The sequence below is a fragment of the Lissotriton vulgaris genome, chromosome 2_1 (assembly GCF_964263255.1).
Source record: "Lissotriton vulgaris chromosome 2_1, aLisVul1.2, whole genome shotgun sequence".
Lineage (NCBI taxonomy): Eukaryota > Metazoa > Chordata > Amphibia > Caudata > Salamandridae > Lissotriton > Lissotriton vulgaris.
Window position 1 is genome coordinate 1,874,964,369 of NC_141687.1, and position 24,231 is coordinate 1,874,988,599.

The 24,231-nt window shown below is 46.5% G+C and overlaps 1 protein-coding gene across 1 annotated transcript in view; it reads left to right on the forward strand.

Moving 5' to 3' along the window:
* IGF1R (insulin like growth factor 1 receptor) overlaps nucleotides 1–24,231 on the forward strand; it is a 1,159,892-nt gene that overhangs the window by 11,397 nt on the left and 1,124,264 nt on the right. Inside the window, exon 2 of the mRNA XM_086958078.1 lies at nucleotides 17,256–17,353. Coding sequence (XP_086814204.1) covers nucleotides 17,260–17,353 — 94 coding nt within the window. The 5' untranslated portion in view covers nucleotides 17,256–17,259. The remainder of the gene's footprint in view (nucleotides 1–17,255; nucleotides 17,354–24,231) is intronic.

Genomic DNA, 24,231 nt, shown 5'->3' on the forward strand with positions numbered 1-24,231 from the left:
CGTGAGAGCAGGTCCCCGCCCGTCCTCCGCACAGCTCCGTTACTGTTCCAGTGGCCCCCACAGATCTCAGTTATGCAGGTCTCCACTCATGCGTGTTAATGGCCCCGATCCAGCGCCTCAGATATCAGCCCAATAGTGCTGTGCTCTGCGTAGTCCAAGATAACGGGCACCAGATTGCTGCTTCCAATGTGTATCGTAAGATATGCCCCTCACGGACCTCGGGACCCCGTATGCTGCTCCCGCCGTCAATGGCTTGTAGGTGCACCCAGGCCCACACCCGGGTCCTCAGCCGCACACCCAGTCAACACACTCAGCTCCGGCCACCTCCTCCTCACTGTACAGCACACCGAGGGCCCTTGCAGGGTAACACCAGCTCCGGTCGGCCTCCACTCTTGTCAGCCGCTCCTGCGCTGCCACGCTGGGTCTTCCAGGTCCTCAGCACTCTTGCCAGGCAAGCCTCGCGGCGATGCGGTCAGGTACCTTCCGGCTAAATGCGGGACAGTCGGAGGTTGGATGCACTGCTCCACTCTTTCACTTCTTGCGTATCTGAGGCAATCTACGCTGCAGCCCTCCGTATACAACAAGCCTCACTGCTGATCCATGGTGGTCGCCATCTTGTGCACACATCGTTGGGTCCGTCTTGGCAGTATGCCCCCTCGCCGGCAGCCCGTAATGTCATCACGCTGTGCCGGGACGTTTCTCTGATCAGGGCAAGCAATTTCACCACCAGATGCGTTGTATTTCAAGCAGATATTGGATCAGCCGGGTAGAGCTACACTACAGTGCAGCCATCTTGCTGTGCGCCCTCTAGCGCTCCCCTCCAGTCAAGAGTTGACCACCGCTTGCTCTCCATCCTGTCTTACTTGCATCTGACTCTGAGACAAGATCTGGGGTGGCAAAGAAAATCGGTCCCCCATTCTAGGCGTCTAACCGCCCAAGCCACCAGAGAAGTTTTTCCCTAGACTCTGAATCTAGAGTAACCGGATTTGAATAAGCTAACCATTTGCATATATTATTCTTTAGTCTTTAAAGAGCCCTGTAATGCAGCGGGCTGGGAAAAATGGCTTGAATGGAAGAAGCCAGAAGAACTACCAGATGAGCTAGCGATGTGAGAGAACAAAAAGAAAAAGACAAAGCGTGATGTATCTCCTTCTTTAATAAATCTACTTTCTGTTGAGGGAGTTGACGCATTGACCGGACCGTGTCTATGACAAAACCCAGAAATTCCAGACTTTGTGACAGAACCAGAGAGGACTTCTGAACATTTATTATGGACCCTAGCCTTGATAAATATCTTGACAGAGCTGCAGCGGAGCTAGAAGACAAGACTTGGCTTGAGCCATGATTAAGAACTTGTCTAGATAGAGGATGAGTCTCACACCCTGGCCTTTGAGGAAGGCTACTACTGGTTTTAGAATCTTGGTCACACACGTAGGGGCCGAAGAGAGACCGAAAGGTAGAGTCGTGAAACGGAAAAATAATTGTCCCCATTGAAACTGAAGGAACTTCCTGTCGGATGGATCAACCGGAACCATCAAATAAACACTTTGGAGATCTAGACGCATCAACCAATCGTCTTGAAGAAGTAGATCTCTGAGATGAAGGATGACCTCGATCTTGAAGTGATGATTTACTACGAAAGTGTTGAGTAGGACCAGGAAAATGGTTATGAGGAAAATTGATCAAAGCAGTCTCTTTTATCGCCTGTTTTGAGAGAATGGATTGCACCTCCTCCTGAACAAGCAGAAATGGTATACACCTGTTACAACGCAACTTTTACAACTACCTACCATTACAACGCAACTTTTACAATGCATACCATTACAACGCATTGCGCTGGGGGGCGCTCTAGGATAGGGAATAAGTTTAATTTACTATCCAACACCTTCCCTAGTGTCCACGGGGACTGGAGTTGGAATAGTAAATTATACTTACCACTATCCAGCACCTCTAAGCGCTATGCGTTGTAATGGTAGGTAGTTGTAATGGTATGCGTTGTAACGTCATACATCCAGCAGAAATTGATCCTGTGAAAAGCGAAGGGGATGGGGTAGACAACACTGTGTTAGAACTTGATAAAGATATATGCAATAACCCTGGACAGTCTGAATTACCCAAGGATCTGAATTTAGAGACAACCAAACATCTAGACAAAACACAAATCTGGCTCCTACAGTAGGAAGGACAAAATTGAATGTTCTTACCTGAGAATTGTTCTCCTTTGGTTCTGCTTCCCCTGATCTGGAATAGCGGGGGATAGGAGCCTCTGTGGGGGGATTGAACCCTGGTGGAATAACGGCCGGCAAAGCGACTCCTACCTTTGTCGGCCCTGCCAAAAACCTGAGACAAAAAGATCAAAACTGGGCCTTTTCTATGGTAGTAAAAGCAGACACGTATTTCCCATTTTCTTTATGAAGGCATCCCCAAACAAAAGGCTATTGGCCTGAGGCCCTTCCTCTTTAGTTGCCAGGCTACTCAGCTTTGGGTCTATCTTCAGTAAAAAGGCTCTTACATCTCTGTTATGATATGTAAGCGTTTGTATTGCCCAACATACATATGGCATGCTGAGCCTTGTTACAAAGGGTGTCAGGATCTACCTGTTTCCCCTCAATCTTAGCCTCCTCGGTTAAATCCAGAATCCTGGTCATTGGACCCACCAGGTCCGAAACATCGTCCTGCCAGTTAGACCAGACCTAATCGACCCCTTTCTTAGAGTCTTTCCCAAATTTAGTAAAAAAATTATAATATTTTCGTGTCAATGGAAAGGGTTTCAGCCACTTTATTAGGAAGGGATGGTGGAGGACATTCAGATTTTAATTGTTTCTGGAGGACTTGTCCCAGAAGTGCCTTAAGTAAAAAGAAACATAATCTGACACGTGGTCAGAAGGAAACCACCCTTCGGAATTTGGGTGGACAATAGGTGGGACGTGCCCTCAGAAGGAGAAATCGTGCATCTTTTCTCAGAAGGCTCAACGTCAGAAAAGTTATCAATGACATTGAAACTGGCCATGTTCTAATCTAAGATGCCATCATCATCATGTCCTGTAAGTTAGTAATGTTAAGGGGAGAGGAAGGTAGCCCCGAAAAAGCAACCTCTTGGGTGGGAGAACCAATCTTAATAGAAATGCATTTTGAAAAAACACTCTGAGGTGTGACATGTTTCTTTCCTTTTTGAGAAAGAATTTCATTAGAGCCATGTAACGTTTTAGAAATTGTTTGTCACATCTAACATTGAAACAGAGACAGACAGTCATGATAGCTATGACCAGTATAAATAAAGAAATATAAACGTTTGCAAGCAGAATACTTATCTTGACTGCGAGCAGCAAGAAAAGAGGGCTTGTTGTTCTCAGCCAAGATAGTATTGTTGTACCTGACGTCCTATTGGCTACAATATTGTGATATAATGCAGTTGTTCTTTCCTAGGGCTTCTGGGTAGTTACATTTTTCTTTTGGCTGCTGTATTAATTAAAGCAAGAAAAGAAAGCATAATATGAGCCACTGGTCTCGTTATAAAATTGACCATACTACCACATCATCCCAGTGGGCTGTAGACTATGTGGGTTGCTTTCAGACTGGATATGCTGCCATACCGTGACCATGAAAGGTGCCATGATCACATTTTTGTTGCGACTTGGTGTATGGGTCTGGTTGGAACACTTTTGCCAGGGCTGATTTTGGTTTCCAGTCTGCCCCTCGTTGAGCCTCATGAAATCGTCTTAAGAGAGACAACAAAGGTAGGGGAAGTACATGTTGAGAGAATCAGTAGATGGCAGCAGATAAAGCATATCCATATAGCAGAATAACCTGACTTCAAATGGAAATATATGGGCAATAGCAGATTCTCATTGTTACAGAGAAAATCATGAGACTGTCAGTGGGATAGATGTACAGGGTGACACAAAAAGAGACAGGTACTGTAGGGGAAGAAATAAAGTGGCACACTGAGGGCAAGTGGCCTGAACATAATGAGAGCAGCATGTGGGCCAACAAGAAGAAGCCATCTGAGTGAGGTAGAACATGGTCAAGGCAACCAACAACAAAGGAGTGGCTAACTCATAGCAGCTGCAGAGAGGGATACTGATAGAAACCGGGTGATTCTGAGAGCGCAATGAGTACAGTGGTGAACAAGAAAAGGAGTGATATGAGAGCAGGGAATAGGGCTGGTAGACAAAGGAAATACTGAAAGCAGCAATTGATTCCTATATGTTTGACATATAGGCTTCCAGGGATGCAGAATATGGAGGTAGAGTGGATATATTAAGTGTAGTGTAGTGGATAGAGAAATAGTGAACGGTGTTGGATCTGTCAATAGAGAGATAGTCTTGTGCAGAGTTGGCGCTAGGAAGTAGAGGAACATAGTACAGAACAACTTCCAGTGGCAGGCAGCGACTAGACTGTAAGAGTTCAGCACTATAGATAATTGCAGATAAAGGGGGAGTACTTATCGCAGAGCTAGAGCCAATGGCAGACAGGGTATGAGAGCATTGTCTGCCGAGCTCTGGCCTGGCAGCAAGAGAGGGATATAGTGAGTGCAGGGTGGGATTTGTGGAAGGCAGCGGAGGGTGTACTGAGTGCAGAGTTGGGTCCAATGGTAGATAGTGCAGGGTTATAGTGAATGCAAAGTTGAGACTACTGGCCGGCACTGGAGAGATGTACTGAATGCATAGTTGGAGACAATGGCAGAAAATAGGGATAAAGGGAGTCCAGAGTTTGGGCTCTTTGGAGGCAGCTGAAGGATAGAGTGTGTTCAGAGATGGAGCAAGTGCTAATCAAGAGAGTGATGTACAGAGCTTGGGTTATGGGAAGGCACTATAGAGGGGGATACTGAGTGCAGAGATGGTGCCTGACGCTGGCAGCAGTGATTTATTTATGTGTAGAGCTTGTTCCATTGGTATGCTGCAGACAGAAATTAGTGTAAAGTGAGGACTAGCGGCAGGCAGCTGTGGGGTATGTGTGGAGAGTTACATTGACTGAACGGCTCCAGCAGAATATGTGTAAAGGTAGGACTTGTGGCAGCAGCTGATGGACATAGTGAGTGCAGAATTGGAGACAGTGGCTGGTGGTGTAGAGATAAAACGAGTGCACAGCTGGCACTAGTGAGACATGGACAGGCTGCAGATATGTATACTGAATGCAGAGTTGTGACCATTTACAGGTAGCAAAGATTTACACCAAATGCACAGTTGTGACCAGTTACAGGCAGCAGAGATGTACACCAATTGCAGAGTTGTGACCAGTTACCGGCAGCAGAGATGCACACGGAATGCAGAGTTGTGACCAGTCACAGGGGACACAACTGTATAACAAATGCATAGTTGTGATCAGTCACAGACGGCACAGCTGTATACTGAATGCAGAGATGTGATCAGTGACAAGCAGCAGAGCTCTATATTGAATGCATAATTGGAGCCAGTGACAGGCAGCAGAGGTGCATACTAAATGCAGAGCTGGGACCAGTGACAGGCAGCAGAGCTATATATTGAATGCAGATCTAGGACCAGATACAGGCAGCAGAGCTGTATATTGAATGCAGCGCTGGGACCAGTGACATACATCATAGGTGTATGCTAAATGCAGAGTTGCGATCCTTGACAGCCAGTAGAGCTGTAAACTGAATGCAAAATTGGAGTCAGTGACAGGCAGTGGAGTGCATACTGAATGCAGAGCTAGGACAGGTGACGGGCAGCAGAACTGTATATTGAATGCAGAGCTGGTCCCAGTGACAGATAGCAGAGATGTATACTAAATGCAGAGTTCTAATCATTGAAGGGCAGAAGAGCTGGATACTGAATGCAAAATTGGAACGAACAGTTACAGCAGAGGTGTATACAGAATGCATAGTTTGGGCCAGTGATGGACAGTAGGGCTGTATACTGAAGTCAGAGTTTGGAACAGTGACAGCAGCAGAGATGTATACTGAATGCAGAGTTGGGAATTGTGACAGGCCGCGCAGCTATATGCAGAGTTGTGATCAATCACAGGCTTCAGAGTTGTATATGGAATGTAGAGTTTAGATCATTGCCAGGCTGCAGAGCTATATACTAAATGCAGAGTTAGGGCCAGTGACAGGCAGCAGAGATCTATAGTGAATGCAGAGTTGGAACCACTGACAGGCAGCAGAGCTTTATACTGAATGCAGAGTTGGGCCCCGTGACAAGTAGCAGAGGTTTGTACTGAGTGCAGAGCTGGGGCCAGTGTAAGGCAGCAGAGGAGTATACTGAATGCAGAGCTGGGACCAGTGACAGATCGCAGAAGTGTACACTGATTGCAGAGCTGGGACCAGTGACAGACAGCAGAACTATACACTGATTGCAGAGCTGGGACCAGCAACCGGCAGCAGAGGTGTATACTGAATGCAGAGTTTGGGCCAGTGACAAGTAGCAGAGGTTTGTGCTGAGTGCAGAGTTGTAGTCAGTTTAAGGCAGCAGGCCTGTATACTAAAGACATAATTTGGCACAGGGACAGGCAGCAGAGAGGTGTTTACTGAATGCAGAGTTGGAGCCACTGACAGGTAGCAGAGCTGCTGTATACTGAATGCATGGTTGAAGTCAGTGACAAGTAGCAGAAGTCTGCACTGCATGCAGAGTTGGGGTCAGTGATGGGCAGCAGGGCTGTTTTATAGTCATAATTTGGGACAGAGATTTATACTTAATACAAGTAGTGACCAGTGACAGGCAGCAGAGCTGCTGTATACTGAATACAGAGTTGGAACAACTGACAGGTAGCAGGGGGCAGCACTGAATGCAGTGTTGGGGCCAATGACAAGCAGTGTTTGGGCAAGTGACAAGCATTTGGACTGTATACTGAAGTCCTAATTTGGGACCATGACCGGCAGCAGAGAGGTGGCCAGTGACAGGCAGCAGAGATGTATATTGAATGCAGAGTTGGGATCAGTGACAGGCAGCAGGGCTAATGTATACTGAATGAGAGTTTAGGCCATAATAAGAGTTGGGTGCAGTAGCAGAGGGCTGCACTGCATGCAGAGTTGGGACCAGTGACAGGCAGCAGAGAGATACACTGAATCCAGAGTTGTGACCAGTGACAGGCAGCTGAGGTGTTTACTGAATCCAGAGCTGGGACCAGTGATAGGCAGCAAAGGTGTATACTGAATACCGAGTTATGACCAGTGACGAGCAGCAGAGATGTACACTGAATGCATAGTTTTGACCAGTTACAGACGGCACAGCTGTATACCGAATGCATCGTTTTGACCAGTTACAGAAGGCACAACAGTATACTGAATGCAGATCTGGTGCCAGTGACAGGTAGCAGAGCTGCATACTGAATGCATAGTTCATGACCGTGACAGCTGGCAGATCTATACACTAAATGTGGAGTTGGGGACAGTGACAGGCTGCAGAGCTGTATACTAAATGCAGAGTTGTGAATAGTCGCAGCCTGAAGAGGTATATACCGAATGCAGAGTTGGGGACAGTGGCAGGCTGCAGAGCTATGTACTGTATGTACAGTTGGGGACAGTGACAGGCTGCAGAGCTATGTACTGAATGTAGAGTTGGGGCCAGTGACCGGCTGCTGAGCTGTATACTGAATGCAGAGTTGGGGAAAGTGACAGGCTGCAGAATGCAGAGTTTGGGCCAGTGGCAGGTAGCAGAGCTGTATACTGAATTCAGAGCTGGAGCCGGTGACAGGCAGCGGAGTTGTGTACTGAATGCAGAGCTGGAGGCAGTGACAGGCAGCAGAGCCGTATCTGAATGTAGAGTTGGGGCAATGACAGCCAACAGGGCTTTTATACTGAAGTCCGATATTGGGCCAGTGGCAGGTAGCAGAGCTGTATACTGAATGCAGAGCTGGAGGCAGTGACAGGCAGCAGAGCTGTATCTGAATGTAGAGTTGGGGCAATGACAGCCAACAGGGCTGTATACTGAAGTCAGATGTTGGGCCAGTGGCAGATAGCAGAGCTATATACTGAATGCAGAGCTGGAGACAATGAAAGGCAGCAGAGCTGTATACTGAATGCAGATTTGGAGCCAGTGACAGGCAGCGGAGTTGTGTACTGAATGCAGAGCTGGAGGCAGTGACAGGCAGCAGAGCTGTATCTAAATGTAGAGTTGGGGCAATGACAGCCAACAGGGCTTTTATACTGAAGTCCGATATTGGGCCAGTGGCAGGTAGCAGAGCTGTATACTGAATGCAGAGCTGGAGGCAGTGACAGGCAGCAGAGCTGTATCTTAATGTAGAGTTGGGCCAATGACAGCCAACAGGGCTGTATACTGAAGTCAGATGTTGGGCCAGTGGCAGATAGCAGAGCTGTATACTGAATGCAGAGCTGGAGGCAATGAAAGCAGCAGAGCTGTATACTGAATGCAGATCTGGATCCGGTGACAGGCAGCGGAGCTGTGTACTGAATGCAGAGTCCGGGACCATGATAGGCGGCACGCCTATCAACTGAATGTGGAGTTGAGGCCAGTGACAGGCTGTAGAGTTGTATACCGAATGTAGAGTTGGGGACAGTGACAAATGGCAGGGGTATATACTAAACGCAGAGTTGGAGCCAGTGACAGGCAGCAGAGGTGCATACTGAATGTAGAGTTGTGGCTAGTGACAGGCAGCAGAGATGCATACTGAATGCAGAGTTGGGGCCAGTGACAGGCAGCAGAGATGCATATTGAAAGCAGAGTTTGGACCAGTGACAGGCAGCAGAGTTGTATACTGAATGAGAATTGAAGCCAGTGACAAGTGGCAGAGGGCTGCATTGCATGCAAAGTTGGGGCCAGTGGCAGGCAGCAGAGCTGTATACTCAATGTGGAGTTGGGGACTGTGACAGGCAGCATGTCTGTATAGCGAATGCCGAGTTGTGACCAGTGACAAGCAGCAGAGCTGTATACTGAATGCAGAGTTGTGACCCGTGACAAGCAGCAGAGCTGTATACTGAATGCCGAGTTGTGACCCGTGACAAGCAGCAGAACTGTATACTGAATGCTGAGTTGTGACTAGTGACAAGCAGCAGAGCTGTATACTGAATGCCGAGTTGTGACCAGAGACAAGCAGCAGAAGTGTGTACTGAATGCAGAGTTTTGGCCAGTGACAGGCAGCAGAGATCTATAATGAATACAGTGTGGGGACCAGTGACAAGCACCAGAGCTGTATACTAAATGCCGAGTTGTGATCAGTAACAAGCATCAGAGGGGTATACTGAATGCAGAGTTGTGACCAGTCACAGATGGCACAGCTGTATACTGAATGCAGAGTTAGGGCCAGTGACAGGCAGCAGAGCTGTATACTGAATGCAGAGTTGCGGCCAGTGGCTGGTGGTGTAGGGATATTTGTATAATTTAATTTGATATTTTATCATTTATATAGCGCCCGGGTCCCCCCATCAGGGGTATCACCGCACTGGGATTACGAGCTACAGCTAGACAAGCACATCTCAAAACAGAAAGGTCTTTAGCCGCTTTCTAAATTGTACGTAGCCTGAACATTGACATACGGACATGGGAAGTTGGTTCCAAAAGAGGGGTCTAGATGAGAATCGACTTTACCACCCATGTGAGCTTTTTTAAACCATGAGATGCAGAGAAATTATTTAGAACCTGACCGAAGGGACCTAGAAGGTGAGTACCTTACAAGTTTGTTAGATAGGTAGTTGGGACCCAGGTCATAGAGTGCTTTAAAAACAGTTTAGCAAATTTTGAATTTGATCCGTTTCCGCACTGGGAGCCAATGTAGTTGTTGCAGAAGAGGAACGGAAGCCGTTCTAGGAGGGGCATTTGCAACAAGGCGGGCCACAGTATTTTGGACCACCTCCAATTTGCTTAAAGAAGCTTCGTTGGCTGAAACCAGGAGGGCATTGCAGTAGTCCAGACAGCTTAACACTAGTGCCTGGATCAAAAATGTTCGTGTGGAGGGGGGTAGGAAAGGGAAGACTCTTCTTAGTAGGCTAAGTGTGTGGAAACATGCTCATACAGTGGTGGTGGCATGCTCTTCTAACGTAAGTTTATGGTCTATGCTGACTCTTAGGTTTTTTAACACTGCCTTTGAAGTAGGGGCGGTGCCCAATTCCTCTGCCACCAACTATGAGTCCAGCTCATTGTTGCTCCTCCAAACCGCATGATTTATGATTTTTCTGCATTAAGTTGGAGTTTACCCCTCATCCAATCAGCAATGGTCTTCAGGCCCTCCGAGAAGATCACTTAGGTGTTGGGATTAGATTTATCAAACGAGAGTAGAAGTGGAGTGTTGTCAGCATAGGAGATGGGACTGAATCCTAGTGTCCTCATCAATCCCGCCAAGGGGGTGACATGAATATTAAATAAAGTAGGGCTTGAACAGGAGCCCTGTGGCAATCCCTTGGTTACTCTTGTGGTCTTAGAGAGGAACGAACCCAGGTTAATCGTTCGAGTTCCGTCAGTCAGAAAGTTTGTCAACCACTTTACTACAACCCCTTGAACCCTGATGTTCTGAAGTCTCCTAAGCAGGATCTGGTGGGAGATGGTGTCAAACGCAGCCGATAGGTCAAGCAACACTAAAAGTGCTGCCTGACCATTATCTAGTGTCATTCTGATGTTATCGGTTACTGCTATCAAGGCGGACTCTGTGATGTGTCTGGCCCGGAAACCTGACTGCTAGACATCAAGGCAATTCGAGGCTTCCACAAATTCAGATAAATATTTGCGTTTCTCCAGGAGCTTGCTCTAGAGGGGGAGAAGGAAAATGGGGCGGTAGTTGGGCACTTCGTCCATGGGGGTGTTAAGGTTTTTCCGGATTGGAACAACTTGTGCTGCTTTCTATTCAAGGGGGAGTCTACATCCTTCAAGAAACTGTTGAGAATAGTGCAAATAGGACAAGCAAGTTGTTTAGAGAGCAGAGAGGAGCTCTCTGCAGGGATGACATCTAGTGGAGATCCAGATTTAACTTTCTTTAATAGAGTTTCTACCTCTTCAGGTGTGAGTGACAGGAAATTCTTCAGTGGCAGAGCGTGTGAAGTAATCGGCGAGTATTCTGTCGGGGAACCTCTCTGGGTACCACTGGCTGTGGCGATTTTGTTGTAAATCGTGTCGATTTTCTGGACGAAGTGATTTGCTATATTGTCGCATAGAGATTGTGACGGAGCCTCTTCGCTGTCACATGCCTTGGAGTTTGTAAAAGACTTTAAAATCTGGTACAGGGTCCTCCGGTTATTAGCTGCCTGCTCTAGTTGCCTCGCAATATACAATTTACGTGCAGACTTTAAGTTTTCAAGATGAAACACTGCCAATGCTTCTTTAAATCTCTCCTTGTCCTGTGGGTTGTGTAAGAGGTGCCATTTTTGTTCTAGTTTTTTACAGTGACTCTTTTCAGTCTGAAGTAGGGGACAATTCCAGGCAGTTTAGAGAGCGTTTAGGGGGGTGAGGACACTGTTTCAGAGGAGCTAGATGAGCAATAGTCAATCAATCAATCAGAACATTTGTAAAGCGCACTACTTACTCGTGATGGTCTCAAGGTGCTTGGGGGGGTTAGGGGGGGGGAATGCTGCTACTGATCGAAAAGCCAGGTCTTGAGGAGTCTTCTGAAGGTCAGCAGGTCTTGGATCTGCCGTAGGGGGATGGGGAGGCTGTTCCAGGTCTTGGCGGCGAGGTGGGAGAACGATCTACCGCCAGAGGTCGCTCTTTGGATGCAGGGGATTGTGGCGAGGGCGAGGTCGGTGGAGCGAAGCTGGCGGTTGGGCGCGTAGAAGCTGAGTCGTTTTTTACGTATGCTGGTACGGTGTTGTGAATTGCCTTGTGTGCTTGGGTGAGGAGCTTGAAGGTGATCCTCTTGTTGACGGGGAGCCAGTGCAGGTCTCTCAGGTGGGGTGTGATGTGGCTGCGGGAAGGGGTGTCGAGGATCCAGCGTGTAGAGGCGTTCTGAATGCGTTGAAGTTGTATCAGGAGTTTGGCCGAGGCTCCTGCGTAGAGGGCATTTCCGTAGTCCAAACTGCTTCTGACGAGGGCCTGGGTGACCGTTCTTCTCGTTTCGGTGGGGATCCACCTGTGGATTGTATGATAGTGTTGAAGTAAGCCAGATGCTCTTCCACACTATCAAAATCAGAGTTCCAGAAAGGAGACAAAGTCGGGAACTGATCAGGTGTGAGTTTATTCCACTGTTCATACCATCGCGTAGAATGGAGCTTAGGGGCAGAATGGTCTCTAGGGCTACTAATTTGAAATTTGATCAAGTAATGGTCTGACTAATTCAGAGGGCATGTTTCTCCACAGAGAACATTTGGGGAGTTAGTTAGACTTAGGTCCAGCGAATGCCCTGCCAAATGAGTAGGAGCGTTGTTAATCTTAGTAAGGTTAAGTGTAGCCAGGCATGCTGAGGCGTCTTGATTGAGGTATTTTTGCTATGGATGTTAGTCACCTAAAAGTAAGACATTTTTGTTTGAAATGATGTGTGGGGTAATAAATTCCATCAGTTGGTGAGTGAAATCTGTCAATGGTCCAGGGGATCTATACATGAGAGCTCCTTTCCAGCTATGTTGTGGATGTAGATCTATTCTGAAGACTAGGCATTCTACTGAGTTTTTGCACAGTTGGTCTAAAATGGTGATTTTAATAGAATCCATGTGGATGATGGCTAAAGCTCCCACCGCCCTTCCCGGTCTATCGAGTTTTTGAATGCGATAGTTTTCAGGTAGTGCCATCGCAATTGCGGGGTTGGAGGTGGGTTGGTCCATGTTTCTGTCAGAAACCCTAGGTGGGGATGTTTAGAGGAGAGTAGGTCCCAGATATTGACTATATGTTTAGGCAGGGATCTATCATTAGCCAGAAGGCATTCCCAGCCTATATTTACATGGGTAATCTGAGAAAGGCCATTTAAGCTGTTAGTACAGGGGCTCGGACAATTCTCTGGCCGGGAAGTATATCGAGGGTTAACGTGTATTCAGGATCTATACTCTGGAATCTGCATGAGAAAGGCCTTCTAGAGCTGTAGGTATGGGGGGAGCAGGAAGGACTGAGTGCATGCAGGGATGAATAAGATTCTGCTTGATCTTTAGTAGTTCCAAGCGTGTAGGCAGCAGAGGTGTTGTCTACTAAACGCAGAGTAGGGGCCAGTGACAGGCAGCAGAGGTGGTGTATACTGAATGCAGAGTTGGGGCCAGTGACAGGCAGCAGTGATGTATAGTGAATGCAGAGTTGGCAGCAGTGACAGGCAGCAGAACTGCTGTATAATGAATGTAGAGTTGGGGTCAGTGACAGGCAGCACTGCTGCTGTATACTGAATGAGAGTTGTGGCATGTGACAGGCAGCAGAGGGCTGCACTGCATGCAGCGTTGGGGCCAGTGACGGGCAGCAGAGTTGATATATACTGAATGAGAGTTGGGGCCAAAATGAGAGTTGGGGGCAGTGAGCAGTAGTAGAGGGCTGCAGTGCATGCAGACTTGGGACCAGTGACAGGCAGCAGAGAGATATACTGAATACAGAGTAGTGACAGGCATTTGAGGTTCTACTGAATGCGGAGTTATGACCAGTGACAAGCAGCAGAGGTGTATACCGAATGTAGAGTTTTGACCAGTTACAGACGGCACAGTGGTATACCGAATGCAGATCTGGTGCCAGTGACAGGCTGCAGAGCTGTATGCTGAACACATAGTTTGGGATTGTGATAGGTGTCGGAGCTATACACTAAATGTGGAGTTGGGGACACTGTATATGCAGAGCTGTATACTAAATGCAAAGTTGTGATCCGTCCCTGCCTGCAGAGGTGTATACTGATTGCAGAGTTGGGGACAGTGGCAGGCTGCAGAGCTATGTACTGAATGTAGTTGGGGGCAGTGAAAGGCTGCTGAGCTGTATACTGAATGCAGAGTTGAGGAAAGTGTCAGGCAGCAGAGCTGTATCTGAATGTAGAGTTGGGGGAAGTGACAGCCAACCAGCTTTATACTTAAGTCAGAGTTCGGGACAGCGACTGCTAGCAGAGCTGTATACTGAATGCAGATCTGGAGCCGATGACAGGAGGCGAAGCTGTGTACTGAATGCAGAGTTCGGGACCTTGACAGGCAGCACACCTATGCACTGAATATAAAGTTGAGGAAAGTGACAGGCTGCAGAGATGTACACCGAATGTAGAATTGGGGGCGGTGACAGGTGGCAGGGGTATGTACTAAATGCAGAGTTGGAGCAAGTGACAGGCAGCAGAAGTGCATACCGAATGCAGAGTTGGGGCCGGTGACAGGAAGCATATGGTTGCGCTGAATGCAGAGCCAGTGACAGGCAGCTGGGCTGTCTACTAAAGTCATAATTTGGGACATCAACAGGCAGCAAAGAGGTGTATTCTGAATGCAGAGTTGAAGGGCCAGTGACAGGCAGCAGAGATGTAATTGACACCAGATCTGGGACCAGTGACAGGCAGCAGAGTTGCTGTATAATGAATGACTATTGAAGCCAGTGACAAGTGGCAGAAGGCTGCACTGCTTGCAGAGTTGGAGACAGTGGCAGGCAGCAGAGATATATACCGAATACAGAGCCGGGACCAGTGACAGGAAGCAGAGCTGTATACTGAATGTAGATCTAGAGCCAGTGACAGGCAATAGTCAATCAATTTTTTTTATTGTATAAAATTATTAAAAATCATTACAAAATGCATCTAGATCAACTTGGGAGATAAAACACATTTTAAAATATTGGCAAATAAAACTGTTTGTAAGTGGCAAGTAAAAGTCAGTTATTTCAGGTTGGTGGTATAATTCCATGGTCAGCTTGCTGTAGGAGAGATTGGGCTTTCATCATATGTTTGACCCCCCTGCAGACCAGCATAGGACATGATCCATCTAGCCATTGGATTACGGCTTGCCTACAAGTCCGAATATTCAATTTGTTAAAAATGTTCTTTAAAAGCCGTCTCCTCAAGTGACAGGCAATAGAGGTGTCTACTGAATGCAGAGTTGGGGCCAGTGACAAGTAGCAGAGCTGCATACAGAAAGTAGAGTTCGGGACCGTGACAGGCGCAGAGCTTTGCTCTGAATGTGAAGTTGGGGCCAGTGATAGGCTGCAGAAATGTATACTGAGTGCAGAGTTCTGATCAAGTCACAGGCTGCAGAGGTGTATGTGGAATGCAGAGTTGAGGACAGTTTAGGGCAGCAGGGCTGTATATTGGCGTCATAATTTGGGACAGTGACAGGCAGCAGAGATGTATACTAAATGCAGAGTTGGAGCCAGTGGTATGTAGGAGAGTTGTATACAGAAGTCAGTGTTTGGGGCAGTGACAGATGGCAGAGATGCATGCTGGATAAAGAATACTGTCCAGTCATAGGCTGCAGAGCTGCATTCTTAATGCAGACCTTGGACCAGTGACAGGCAGCCAGAGCGGCATACTGAATGCAGAGTTGGGGACAGAGGCAGACAGTGGAGGGATGCACTGAATGCAGAGCTGGAACCAGTGGAAGGATGCACTGGATGCAGTGCTGGAACCAGTGGCAGGTAGCGGAGGGATGCACTGGCTGCAGGGCTGGAACCAGTGGCAGGTAACGGAGGGATGCACTAGATGCAGAGCTGGAACTAGTGGCAGGTAACGGAGGGATGCACTGGATGCAGAGCTGGAACCAGTGGCAGGTAACGGAGGGATGCACTGGATGCAGAGCTGGAACCAGTGGCAGGTAACGGAGGGATGCACTGGATGCAGGGCTGGAACCAGTGGCAGGTAACGGAGGGATGCACTGGCTGCAGGGCTGGAACCAGTGGCAGGTAACGGAGGGATGCACTGGCTGCAGGGCTGGAACCAGTGGCAGGTAACGGAGGGATGCACTAGATGCAGAGCTGGAACTAGTGGCAGGTAACGGAGGGATGCACTGGATGCAGAGCTGGAACCAGTGGCAGGTAACGGAGGGATGCACTGGATGCAGAGCTGGAACCAGTGGCAGGTAACGGAGGGATGCACTGGATGCAGAGCTGGAACCAGTGGCAGGTAACGGAGGGATGCACTGGCTGCAGGGCTGGAACCAGTGGCAGGTAACGGAGGGATGCACTGGCTGCAGGGCTGGAACCAGTGGCAGGTAACGGAGGGATGCACTGGATGCAGAGCTGGAACCAGTGGCAGACATGGAATGATGCACTTGATGCAGAGCTGGAACCAGTGGCAGGTAGCGGAGGGATGCACTGGATACAGAGCTGGAACCAGTGGCAGGTAGAGGAGGGATGCACTGGATGCAGAGCTGGAACCAGTGGCAGGTAGCGGAGGGATGCACTGGATGCAGAGCTGGAACCAGTGGCAGGTAGAGGAGGGATGCACTGGATGCAGAGCTGGAACCAGTGGTAGATATCGAAGGATGCCCTGGGCGCAGAGCTGGAACCAGTGCCAGACAGCGGAAGGTTTATCCACGGGGAAGCAGTGTTAGCAAGGGGCTGCTGAACAGATACACTGAGTGCGGAGTAAGGGCAGGCCACGGCTGTGAACCGCCCCCATTTCCTCCCTCGCCCCGCCTCTTGCACAGAGCCTGGCAGGCCGTGGCGCTGAGAGGGAGGGAAGCGGCGGCGCACACAGCGACTTCCATTCATTCCTACACCCCGGGGCGGGAACCCCCTTCCGGCGGCACCCTTCCGGACCTGTGATAGAACCCCACTGCGGAGTACCCTGCCCTCACCTGTACCCCTTCCGGTGGAGCTCGACGCTATCGGTCCAGCCACCCTGCTGCGAGTGCCCCCACCCCCTCGATAAAGCCTCCTGGAATCTGTGTTTACAAGCCCCCACCCTCCAGCAGAACCCGCTGGGATCCGCGAAACCCAGTCCCCTGGGATTTGTAAACACCCACGACGGCCTGCTACCCAGACTGTCTGGAAATGGAGGCGGAGGATGCGGACTCCGGGGCCCGACTCCTTCGCAGTGCATCGTGTGTCTGGTAGAGCTCCGCAGCAGCACCCTTCACTGCGGCCCCTTTATTGCCCAGGGGGTTTCTGTGTGTCTGGCGAGGCCGAGCAGCAGCCACCGGGGCTCGAGGGGCCTGTCCGCGGGGAGCAGCGGCAGTCCCCTGCACGCCTGTTTTACTGCTTCGTGGACTCTGTCCATGCGAGTGCAGAGACGCAGCGCCATGCACTGAGTGGCCGTGCTTCACTTCTGTAAGGGGGACCCGAGCCGCGTCCTCAGCTGCCCTCTTGCTTTAGGGAGGGGGCTCCGTGTCCTATACAGTGCCGGGAAGCATCCCACAAATCCCTGACCTCTGCCTCATGGATTGCTGTTCTGAGTTTAGCTAATTTTAGACCGACTTTGGTGGAACACGTTGCCATATCATTTTTTTTCCTTTTTTTTTTTGCTTCTGGTGATTGTTTTGTCTGGACAAGAGGAATGACGCCTGGAGCTGGAAGGAGGTCTCTGACCTTACGATGTGGTTTCACGCTTCTCGTCTGTTTCGTCCACCTCTGGCCGGCCAATGGAGAAAGTGAGTATTGCCTCTTTGTTGTGATTGTACCTAGCTTGGGGTCAGCCCGCACTGTTGGAATTAGTCCTTCCTTGGATGTATTCTAGCTAAACTAGCGCCTAAGCACATTTGCTGTTTTTGCCGTCCTTGTTACTGTGCTGCACTGTTTGGGGGTCTTGTTTACAGATAGTTGCATACATATATGCTTCCATTTTCTTTATTTGTCAGAATGTAAATGCGTAGAAACATGCTTTCTTACACCAAATACTGTACAGAAAAGTGGATATTTGCATATATTAACATTGTATCCGCAGCGCTATTTTTTTTTTTTATTGTGCCTGGGCCTTCCAGACCCCTTCAAAGAATTTGTGAGAGAGGTTACGTCTTGCAAAAATATATTTGTTCCTACGAAAGGGGCACGTGTGGACTAATGTACCGTGCAGTGTGAGGTGTTTTGAATATATCCGTAGTATGTGCATTCCTCGGTGGTGGTTCTTGTTGCCATTCACGACTGCGCGAGGTTACAGCCAATACAACATTTTTCTTTGGAAGTGGGCTCGTGTTGTCCCCGTATACAAAATGTTTTTTGTTGTTGTGGGGAGTGGTATGCGCGCGCGTGTGTATACATTTGGCCTGGATGTGTCTGTTTTTGGGGGTGTGAACGTTGTTGTAGTGGACGTGTTTTGTCGCGCATGCTTTTTGGTCTTCTGCACCGCATCCTGTGACCACTTAGTGAGACCTTTCTCCCTGATTTGTTTATTAATATTTTCATATGTACGTTAAAACCGTTCACGCGTCTTGGGCACAAATGTGCCAATTTAGAAGGCTGTTCTCACAGCGCATTGTAAGATTAAGTTGTTGTCACAGCGCATTGTAAGATGAACCTGACCCACGCCGGTGTATTTCGTGCCGGTAGTCTGGGGCACACTCCCGCTGGCGGGCATTATCTTATGGAAACAGGGACGCGGATAGCCCCTTGTTAACGCAGTGGACCAGCCTAAAGCACTCTCGTAGGATCTGTTAGACGTTATAGGATTCCTTTATATTGGAGTACACCGTGGATGCACATTTCTATTTATTTACTTGAGTTTTATATAGCGCTGGCTAGATCCGGAGGCATCGGAGCGCTTTACATGAGGAAAGTTACAGTTTACACATAGTTACAGAGAATGCTAGAATACATCAGTTACAAGTTACATCAGTTGTTTCATGACGAAGGGTAAGGGGGAAAGTAAAAGGGTAACGGGGAGGGGGAGATAAGGCGGAGAGACCATAGGGGGTGAGCTAGTTAATTTAAAGAGAGTATTTTTTGACTTCCCATATGTCCTCCCCAGTAGTGCTTATTGGGTGCAGATCAGAAGACCGACCCAGTCTTATTGCCAACTTTGTTTATTATTATGTAGAATCTAAAGCTTCTCGGGAATCCACTCGAAAATCGTGTGCTCTCTGCCAGGCGTGTTTTTCTGTTCTTCAAGGCAGTCTCCTGTCAGGAGGCGGCGACGGCTTCCCTTGCTGTGTCTCGTTCACTGCAGGTGAATCATGGCTCTGTTTTGATAAGTCTGCCATCAGCGGCGAGGAAGAGAGGCGAGTGAGCTTGTCTCGACATCTTGGTGTTTACATCGCAGAGTGCCATTCACTGCGCAGCCTCCATGCTCTCCCCTTACGTTTTCCATGGCAGGAGCCCCCTCCCTCCCCCTCCTACACTTTGTTTTGAACGGAAGAGTAAGGAAGGTTGTGTGCACGCCCCCTTTACTGCCTGGTGGGTGGGGGTGGCCAAGGGAAGCCGTGGCGCCGCTGCTGTCGACATAAAACAAAAGCCCCTTTCCTAGCTCCTTCAAACCACCATTTCGACATGCATGGATAAGGGAACTTATTGTAAAAGCAGGCCATTAATTCTTGTGACCTATTAGAATTGTTTACGCCACATCATAACTGTCTTTAGAGGGAACATCTAACGTGCTACCTGCAAAACTGATCACCACAGTTTGGAACCAGCACTATGTTGTGTCCCCGTTGTGTTTCGTGTTGTACATGCTTTTGAATAGCTTTTCTTCTGTTTGTTTATAAATGCGCTTTGTAGTAACTGGATTGACGTGGGCAGCTGCTTAGAAGTATTCTGTACAATGTTTTCGTCCTTTTGTCACAGCCATTTAAATTGACATGTAAAGTCTCAATTTTAGCACAATTTTGGACTTTGTACCATGGGTCGATGGCGCTCTCTATAGTTTTCTGGCGGTGTGTTTATTTCCTTCTGCACGACCAGTAGTATCGGCTTTGTTTATACTTAAGGTGCCAGTTCAGCATTTCGCCATCCAAGGGGTGTTCTTGTCTGCTATACTACTACGAAGCTGCCCTATCTCCGCAAGGGTAAAACCGAAAATGTGTGCTCCCATGGCCTTTTCTATTTTTTGATACCGCGAGGCCTAGTATTCTAGGACAACCTCCCACCTTACCAGAACCGACAAAGAGACAGTAGTTTTAAGGTTTCTGGTGCTGTAAAGTGTGAAGGGCCTCTTTTCTTTTATATTTCGTCTCCTTCCGAGTAGCTTTCATCAGGGTCGTTGTCGCTCCAATACCTCCATAGCGCGCGTATTTTCTTTGTCATCAGCTCTTTCATACCACTGTTGTCATTTCTGTATCAGATAGGTAAATGTAGGCATCTTAGTGCCCACCTGCTTTACTGACCGGTGCGGGGGTAATTTCCCTGCTTGCTTTTGTGCCCACTAACAAAGGAAACTGGAGAAAGCTTGAAGCAGTCGAATATACGTTTTTTTTCCAACTTATGAATGTTGAAGTCGTTGGTTTTGTGGCTATGCCCCTTTTCAGCTGTTAGTCATTTATAAGTAAGGAAATAAAATATTTAATCCTTTGAAGTCAGTCATGCCAACGTCGGCCTCAGTGTACAGAAATGGTTCGTCAAGCCTCTCACGTTGCGGTGTGTCACTCTGCCTTGCGCCCGCAAAGAAAGAAATCGAACCCAACCTGTGACACATCCGCCGCCCCCCCCAACCCCAAATGTATGAGTCAGTGCATGAAATGAAGTAATTTTAAATGCATATGCTGCTAGGTCTAGATGCACAGTACTTTTGTGTCAAGTGAATTGGGTTGATGGATAAATGAAATCTTATAGGTTTGTCATTCGTGGGGCCGTTCTCAGATTATTTTTTTATTTTTGCATTTAAATGCTTTTCACTTCCTCTGCCGCTCACTTATTTCCATTAAAAACGTGACTTCTGTAGATGAAATTACCGCTGATTCTCATCATTTTTTGTCTGTAACCGTTTGTTATCAGAACTGAGACTTGAAACAGGTGAACAAATAGTTTTTTTTTCAAAATTGGAAATGAAATATACATTCTTTGGGCTGGGTAATGTGTTTTTTAAAAAAAAAAAATCGTACGGTTCGAATACTTTGCAGCGTTTGTTTTTAAACAGTCGTCAATACAGCACGATTACTAAAGTAAAAAGGTCTAGAAAGTTTGAATGTTTAGTTTTCATTGGTTTGAATTTCGAGTGTTGGGGCTTTTGAAAGGTGCGACGTGAATGTATATTTAGCCTATACACACTTAATATGTTGAGAGTTGAAATATCTGCTGAATGTCCAGTGGGCATGGGTTAGTGTCACGATAGTTTCTGGTCACTAGGTACCCTTGAACAAGAAAGATGAGTATACGTGATAAACCCCCCTCCCCCAGCTCACCTCTCCATTAAAAGGAAGGAGGGGGTGACACGTGAGGAAGGTTGTATAGTTACATAAGTTGTTTTTTGTAATTGAAGCAGTTACGTTGATAAATTAAACCTTTAAAGCGACATCGAGAGATATTGGTCACTAAACCAACAATTCCTTGTTTAACTAATCACTGGCTCAAAATGTAGTTTGACAGATTTTATTTCAAGATGGATAGAATGTTCTTGTCACATTTTTGAATGTGCGAACTGCTTGTCTATTTTCAGGTCTCACCTCTGCTGATATTTGTCGAGGTGTAATTTTTGTTGTTGTTGCTAGAAACCTACAGTTGTATTAATTATCATTTAAGTTAAAGAAAGGAAGATATGCTGTATGGCTGATTTTAAAACCTTTTTTGAATAGCTTTTCTTCTGTTTGTTTATAAATGCGCTTTGTAGTAACTGGATTGACGTGGGCAGCTGCTTAGAAGTATTCTGTACAATGTTTTCGTCCTTTTGTCACAGACATTTAAACTCGAACACATTGATATAGATAAGTATAACCTTTTTGTAAACCAGGCTGAGCTTGTTTTCAAGCAGATTTTGTGCGGCCAAGTGTTAAATATATATCTGGAGAGCTGGGAGAAATATGGATTAGAAATATTAAAGATGCATGACATTTTCAAATTTCTATAATGCTAAGTATATTTTTTCCTTTTCGTTCACTTGACTTACATTTTTTTAGTTCCTGGTGAACATTGGGGCTTTTTACACTTGTCTAGACTACATACGGTATTTAAGTATTTCATTTTACTTATTACCATTTTTTTTACGTAATGTTCGATTTCTTCTTTTAGTGCGTTGCGTTCTTGAATTTGTCAGCACGAGTTAAGTGAATTTTCTGTGTGTTCGGATTCTTTGGGTTGAATTTATTTAACTGGTTTAGTGAGCACCCACTAATGCAAACAATACGTAGTGGGCCACAGTGTACATCCACTGACTGTAGTGAAAACACACCGTGATGATAAAAATTGTAGTGATGTTTAGAAGCAGCTTTATTGTTGAAATGTTACAAAATTCAGTGAAACATTTCACAAGGTAACAGAGGGTCTAGCTGATCAAATGCAAAAACCTTGCTGTTTTTTTCCTCTCGAAAGTGTTCCTAATTGCTGAATGGATGTAGTTTGTTTTACAAACTGAAATATTCTTTAGTTTGCCGTATGTGTGGCCGTAAAGTATTTGGTAGAATAAAGTATGTGGTCTTTGTGCCTAGGTACCAATTCCAAATGATGTTCCTGTAGTCAGTGATGAAATATCTGGCACGATTATTTTGTAACTGTTGAAATATTTGAGCTGCATGATAGCAGTGCATAGTTGATCTACAGTTGTTGCCTTTTGGTACGGAAATATAGCATCTTATTATACAAACAAGTTTTAAGTTTTTCTCCTTTTTCCTTGTTACTGCACTTCAGAAAAGTCATATTTTCGAACATCATTTTAATATGTGGACACACAGATACTAGATGTGTTCCTTTCTAGTATTTTTGTGTAATACCATGCTATTGACAATATACTTAATATGGAAGGTAAATGGCGTTGGTGTTTGTGCTTAAAGGAACATTCAAGAAACACAGAAATGTGCTAATTATCCCTCATTTGAACCCAGGTCAGGAAGGCTGCATGAGAAACCCATTCCATATGATTAGTACAGCTATAGAAGCTACTGACCTCGAAATGTTACCATCTCACTTTATTTTCTGCTTTCAAAGATGACACATACCTTGCAGTTTGATCCACTCTTAACATTCACATGGCATTTTCATTGTACTTTAGTGAATTGTGTAAATGTCACTGATGTGAAATCGAGGGCTATTGGTGGGTTTTTTAATCACAGATGTTGCACTCTGAGCACTTGCATGGCCGTGAAGGCACTAATGTGCCTTTTGCATTAAACATGGGCCACCAAAACTGCTTGGTTCAAAATAACCTGTTTTGCGAAATCCTAGTATCCCAGTTTTGTGAATCATAAATCCCTTATATTGTCAGACGAGCTACATTCAGCCATAAATATCCATTTGGATTGCAGATCAGCCTTCTACCCTATATTTAAATGATTTATTTAATGATTTATTTAATTATAGATCACATCAGTAAAAGCGACAATTCGTGAGAAATAGGAATCCTATAACTATATTCTCATCCTATTTGTGATGTTTCTGCCATATTAAAAGCTACACTTGTCACCCATAAAAATAAACCATGGGCTACATGGGCACCAATAAGGTATGTTAGTCCTCCAAGAGTGCACACAGGGGCAGTAGCACACTCCTGTCAAGATACTTTGTGGATTTCCGCATAATGGTACAGAATCCACAAACAAATGCTGTATAGTTGTGCATACTTTAGGTGTTGTCCATGGTTGCTCTTTTCAGGATGCATTTTCCAGTTTTGTGCCACTGTGTCATCACACTATAAATTGATGCTTCAGTGCCATTAATGGACTTTACTATGAGTACAAACTGAATATTTCTGGAATATTCATAATTTCCATACCTGCTATTGTGCCAGTAAAACGGGGAAATCTTGATATTGATAGTCATTCATTGTAGAACATTTCAAACTCACTGTTCAACACTCTTCCAGAACACCCTTGAAATCTCATCAGAGCCCCTCTTCATTTCTGGTAAAAAGTATTTGTGACCACGTTTGTTTTCCATCTGTCCCTCTTGGAACGATTGTACTTATAATCCACTATATATAACAATAGTGTGACTAGAAGAAGATATAAGATCCTTCTGGTGCCATTGGTCTTCAGGTTGCCAACATTTCTGAGATTTGCGAGTTGGTGATCTTCTAAATGTACATGTAGGTCTTGCCAGTGTTGTTTTTAGGGATAAATATGAATCCCCCCAAACTTTGCATAGGAGCTATCCCTGCGTTACTATGAAAAAGTTTAAATCCCAACCAATGCATGACCACAAGTCCGTCAACATCAACTTACATTGATGGGGGCTGGTATTGCCAATATATAGAGACTTTATTCCATAGTTTCAGGGTAAGAAAACATGTTTTATTTTCTGGAGATTATACTTCCTTAGTTAGTGAAAGGACTCAGTCTCTGTGCCTACGCAACGGGACAGTAAAGTCTGACTGTTAACTGTCTACTATAATATTTCTTACCTAATTTGTATTGCTAAGACTATACTTGTGGCCATAGATTTATCGGCGCAGATC